Source organism: Streptopelia decaocto (genome assembly GCF_964273445.1).
Source record: "Streptopelia decaocto genome assembly, chromosome: 7".
Taxonomy (NCBI): domain Eukaryota; kingdom Metazoa; phylum Chordata; class Aves; order Columbiformes; family Columbidae; genus Streptopelia; species Streptopelia decaocto.
This window is the reverse complement of record NC_138661.1, coordinates 64,747,552-64,752,994: the sequence shown is the minus strand read 5'-3', so window position 1 is coordinate 64,752,994 and position 5,443 is coordinate 64,747,552. Positions and strand designations below refer to the sequence as shown.

The 5,443-nt window shown below is 49.8% G+C and overlaps 1 protein-coding gene across 1 annotated transcript; it reads right to left on the bottom strand.

Annotated features, from left to right (window-relative positions):
* Positions 1-1,227: 1,227 nt before the first annotated feature.
* Positions 1,228-4,667, bottom strand: DBX1 (developing brain homeobox 1; the record flags this gene model as incomplete). The annotated part of the gene is made up of 4 exons (XM_082058762.1): positions 1,228-1,602; positions 1,880-2,082; positions 3,750-3,851; positions 4,313-4,667. 4 exons carry the CDS (start codon positions 4,665-4,667, stop codon positions 1,228-1,230), a joined length of 1,035 nt encoding a protein of 344 aa, XP_081914888.1.
* Between the last annotated feature and the right edge of the window lie 776 nt (positions 4,668-5,443).

The following is a 5,443-nucleotide window of genomic DNA, read 5'->3' as shown; positions in this document are numbered from 1 at the left end:
GTTAAAATGCAGGTAGATATTCTTGTAAGTTTACTTAATTTGAAGCTGATGAATTCTTATCGAATCACTATGCTGTTGACAAAATGTAGTTTTGTTTTCTTACTCCGCTCAGTCCCAGACACAACCTACAACAACCTGTAAACAGAAATCAAGTACTACTGAATGATCAAACTTGGAAATCTACTCTTTTATTTGGCAATCATTTACTTTATTATATATACATATTTAAAGTCTGTACATGGTAAAATACAAAATAAAAGCTTTTCTTTATAAGTTACACAATTAAACAGCTACACTTGTCTGTACTTTAGCTGTCATTTAATTAAAAAAAGGAGAGAAATCTTGAGCCGTTGTTATGTTCATTCACAATAACCTGGGTATAAAACATCCATACAGAGTAAGTGTACAAAATAGTGTACAGTTCATATAAGCTGTGCAAAGACAGCAAAGTTCAGTCAAAAATCAAAGAGGCATATCCACTTTCCTCTGTCCACATCATGGAGAGCAGAAGCAAAGTGGAAAATAAGCTTGTGGGCAAAAAAGATGGGTTAGACAGTGCTCCCAATGCAATATTGATGCATAAATTAAAATGAAAAACATATATAAGGTTGCCATTACACGAGGCAAACTTGCATTATACATTAGAAGTCATTCCAGGGATTTCAGTGGTTGTGCTGTGCAAGTATTGTGCTATTTGGGGTGAGGAGGGAGACAGCGTTTGTTCTGTGTCCTTCAATAATGTCATTTTTGGACGGAAGGGTTGCTGGTTCAGACCAGTCTTTGCTGTTTTGAAATCTTAATAGTAGCTGGAAATTCACTTGAAAGGTAGTGAAAGTGGTCACAGCATCTATATCGTATTTTTTTGTTGTTTCTTATTTGGAGAAAAAGTTTCCCCTCTCAACAGGATGTACTTTCCTCCCTGCTATAAAGCGAGGAGCTACCTGTTGCTTGCTTTCAAGAGAAAGCACCTGATTGAGCAGATGTTGATTGGTAAGCAGATAAAGTTATGAGAAGGTTAGCAGATGCTATGAATATAGAAACCTCGACATGGGGTAAAAAAATAAGGAATAGCTATAAGTAGAAAGCCTTGCAGCTATGTGATGAAGAACCTGCTCTGGAGAAGTATGTGGACTTTTGGGTGGGACATCACCTCTTCAATTTATAGGATTCTGTTTTATTTACAACTTTGCAATGTCCCCATGTGACGGTAGGGGCAGGCAGAGTGATCTAAGAGACCGTAATCTCCTCCTCTTCATCTTCCCCTTCATCGTCCTCTTCTTCTGAGTCTGAGAAGTCTGAAGGTTTGCTGGGGCTGCTAGAATGGGATGGAGAAGGAGACGTATGGGAGTCCAGTCTGTCCCTCAAGTGTAGATGTTCTGGGGACTGGTGGTAGGTTAAGGGATGCCGGGGGCTGGGTGGGCACACGGGGGGAACTTCTTCCTCCTCCTCCTCTCCTGAACATTTCTTGCCCACGTCACTGAGGTCTGGGTGAGGGTTGAACTTGGTGGGTAGAGTCTGTTCTCTGCAGCCACCAGAAGAGAGGAGCTCTCTTTCTTTGGAGTTTCTCCACTTCATCCTCCTGTTCTGGAACCAGATCTTCACCTGGGGGATGAAGCAAAACAGAAATGAAACAGTTCAGTAACACAGGGACCAAGAAAAGCCTTTTTGTTGCACGCCCGAAACCCTGCTTGTGCTCAACCAAAGCTAACGGGAACCACTAAACCTGACCTTTGGAGACCCTAGGAGAGGGGCTAGGGGGCAATAAGGCCATGGTCCATCCTGGTCCCGTTTTCCTCCCCTTCTCTCAAGCTGCCGCAGAGGTGGGCAGCCCAGCTCCCCACACACCCCCTCTGCCCTCCCCACCCGCTGCTTCTCTCACCTGCGAGTCCTTGAGGCCCAGCTTGGCCGCCAACTTCTTCCTGTCAGGTTTGCTGATGTACTTCTGCTTCTGGAACATCTTCTCCAGGGCCTTGCGCTGCACGTCGGAGAAGACGGCGCGGCGCAGCATCCCCCGGCGGGGTTTGCCACGGGCGGCCAGCGGCCAGGAGAAGGTCCCGGGGATGGGGACCACGGCGGAGGCAGCTGTGGGGGGGGACACACAGCACTGAGCAGAGCAGAAACAGCCCCCACCGCCCCCCTCCCTTTGGGTGGGCACCCATCAACCTGGGGCCGTGAAAAGGAGATTTAGGCTTAACTAAGCACCAAACCCCCCTTTCAGCCAGCGATCGCTGGGATTAGATCTATCAACTCAAACGTGTAAAATGGATCAATAGTGGCCGGTTTTGTTGGGAGATTCAAAGGTCTCTGGCCTGAAAAGGCAAAGCGAGGCGTACCGGCTAAGATAGAGGTATAATAAAAAAGCTTTCCCTCCCACTCAGAAGCATTTGATTTTTTTTTTTTTTTTCAGATGCTTTTATATTTCAAGATGCTTTATTATGCTCGAGATGAAAATGAGGACTTTTCTGATTCTGAACAAAACCGCTCCTCTTCAGATGCAGTTTTGATCAATCAGTATTCATCTTTTTATATTAATCTCTTCTCTCCCCCACCCCTCCAAAGTTGGAGGATTCAAGCCGAAGACATGAAAAGTAACAGCTAATTAGCACATTGCCTAGTTCCCAATGGCATTGGTATGATAAAAAGGGCAGAGTTTCTCCTTAAAAAAAAAAAAGGGGGGGGGACCTCCCCAAGAGAGACAGAGATGCTAATGAAGCGTGAATGGTAATTGTGTAGTAATGAACTAACAGAAAAAGACTGAGGACAAGCAGCTAACGCCATATATTATTGGAACAAAAGAGATTTACACTTTCAAACTAAACACAACGGCATGCCAGGCTCCTCGGGAGAATACTGATGGCACAATCGTCCCTTTCCCCAAATCATTTTCATTAAATGGACATGAAAAGCTATTTATAAAGCTCAAGTTGTTTTTGTTAGGCTATTCACAAGCTGGAGAAAGGAAGCAAATTCCATTATCCGGAGGATGAATGGAAGAGCTTGGGTTATTTTTTTCCCCTCTCTCCCCTTCCCTGTTTTCTTTTTAAATTAATAGCTTGTTTGTGTAATCAGATTTTTTTTTAATTGTTCCCTCAGCATCATAATACTTCAGTGCTGTAAGAATCCTACCCCTGTAGCTTTGCTTTCTCGCCGAGACCTTGTCGTTTGAATAACCAGTGAGGGTCTGAACGCCAAGCGATGAGCCCGAGGGGAAGAGGGGAGGGTCGGTACGTGGAAGGGAGTCACGCCGTGCGCTCCATCCGCATGTCAGCGCGGAGCGGGGGGGAGGCAAGATTTGGGGAGGGGACGGGGGAAACAGGGCGGAGCGCAGGTGTGCAGGAGGGCTGAGGTTCGCAGGGGAGCGCAGGTTTGCGGAGCAGCGCGCTGCCTCCCTCCGCCTGCGCGGGGTTTGCGCGGGCGCGGAGCGGCGGGAGCTGACCGCTCCCCTCGTGGTGCTGAAAGCGGCGGCGGGCGGGAGGGGCTGCCCGGGAGGGAGGAGTTGGGGGGGGGGGACCTGCCTCGCCTTGGGACCGTGACAATCCCGGCTAATTTGGCGATCAGCGGGGGGAGCGGGCAGGGGAATGTCAAGCGGTCACTGCCTGTGCTAAATCGGGCATCAAATTGGCGCGACTGATGCTTGAATGTTGTACTCCATCCAACCTCTGAACTAGAGCATAACCCCCGTTGTGGGAGGGGGACGGAGAATTATTGCTGGGCTGTGCCTGAAGAGGGAGAGACTTTGAAAGACCTACCTGGGAAATAGGAAGATCTGATAAAGGGCTGGAAGGATCCTTCAAAGTACGGGAAGGAGAAAGTCTTTGGAGGGACGCTCTGAAGCAACGCAGGGGAAGTTTCTAGTAAATAAATAAAACGAAATTAAGCAGAGGGTTACCACCAGTTGGACTCGACCGACGGCACGGCTGGGTCTGTAGCTTGGTCTGGGGATCAATGCGGTGATACTTCCCCCCCAAAAAAAACGATTCAGACTGAGCTCGGAGCCGTCAGGCAAAAGCGGCGATATTGCTGCGATGGTTTTGCCGGCAAAGCGGCACCCGGGAAGGCAGAGTCAGTCAGGAGACCCGTCTGTGGGACCCCGCTGAGGGACCCCCTGCTTCTCCCGCCTGTCCGGAGGCGGCGGAGGGGCGACCAGCAGCCCGTCAGCGCTCCCCATCGCTGCCGGAGAGTTCTGTCCCTCGGTACTAGGTTCTCCCTTCCTTTCCTAAACCGCCTCCCTCCTTTTCCCCCCAACCCCGCCACCCTCCCTCCTGTCGCCGGTGAGTTCCCCGGAGCCACGGACCGGGCTCGGGCCGCTTACCGGTGCGGGGGGCGGAGGAGAGGATGGCGTTGACCCCAAACTTCAGGAAAGTGGAGTCGCTGCTGGAAGTCTGTGGCGAACAGATCCTCCTGGAGCCGGCGGCCGTGGTGGAGCTGGCGGGCTCCGGCGTCCCCGAGTCCGTCCTGGAGGCTGAGGTTGGAGGGGACATGCTGGGCGGGGGGGCAGTCCTGGGCAGGTAGCTGGTGGGCCTGCTGATCCGGATCAAATCTTCCACCAGGAAGCTGGAATGGCTGGAAAAAGCTGACTGCAGCGATTGAGGCAAGGTGAGGGTGGGAGTCGGCCGGAGGAGGCTGGGGTAGCCGGCCGGCGGAGCGATGAGGCTGGGGAACATCATCCCTGGGGCCGCTCGTTTGTTTGTTTGCTTTTGGTGTTTTGTTTCTTTTTTTTCTGCTTTGAAATTTTAGTAAAGATCCAGCCAGCAAGCCTGGCGGGGTTCTCTCTGCCCCTTCCTCCTAGACGATGGGTTTTATAGTGGTCAGCCCCGCTGTGGCTCTTTCAAAAGTGACAGCCCCAACAATGGGGTTCAACAAAGTTCTCCACTTGAGCTTCATTCAGGGCGAGCTCCGGGCTTCTCCATTGGTCCGGGGCTGCAATTTATGATTGGATTAGACTTCATAAGCAACCGGGGCACAATGGCCCCGCCACAAAGAAAGTGTAGTCATCAATTTTGCATATTGACCGCCTCTTTGGAATACAGCGCTCCAAAGGCTCCCAGCAGGGTTTTGTTCAGAGGCAACACACACAGGCTAATTAAATGCCTATTTAAAAGTTTCGAATGACATCTTGCCTCGTAGAAAGGGAATTATTTAAAGAAAGCACTAAATTTATTTGCCGCTCCCCTGCTGAGTTTAGGAAATAAACCAATAAATATTCATATAAATTTATCTGCGGGCTCTCAGAAAAGCACGGGTTTTGTGGAATGGAAAATACAAATTAGAAAACGTGGAACTAAGCTCTGTTGGGCGATGGGGGGAAATATTCGGAGAGCGGATCCCGTCGTGATTTGAGCGCGTTCTGCCCTCTGCTATTAGTGTGCGGCAAAATTTGTGCGTGTGGTTGGGGTTATTTTTCTACCTGCGCGTCAAAGGTCCGGCATAAAGTGAGTTGGAT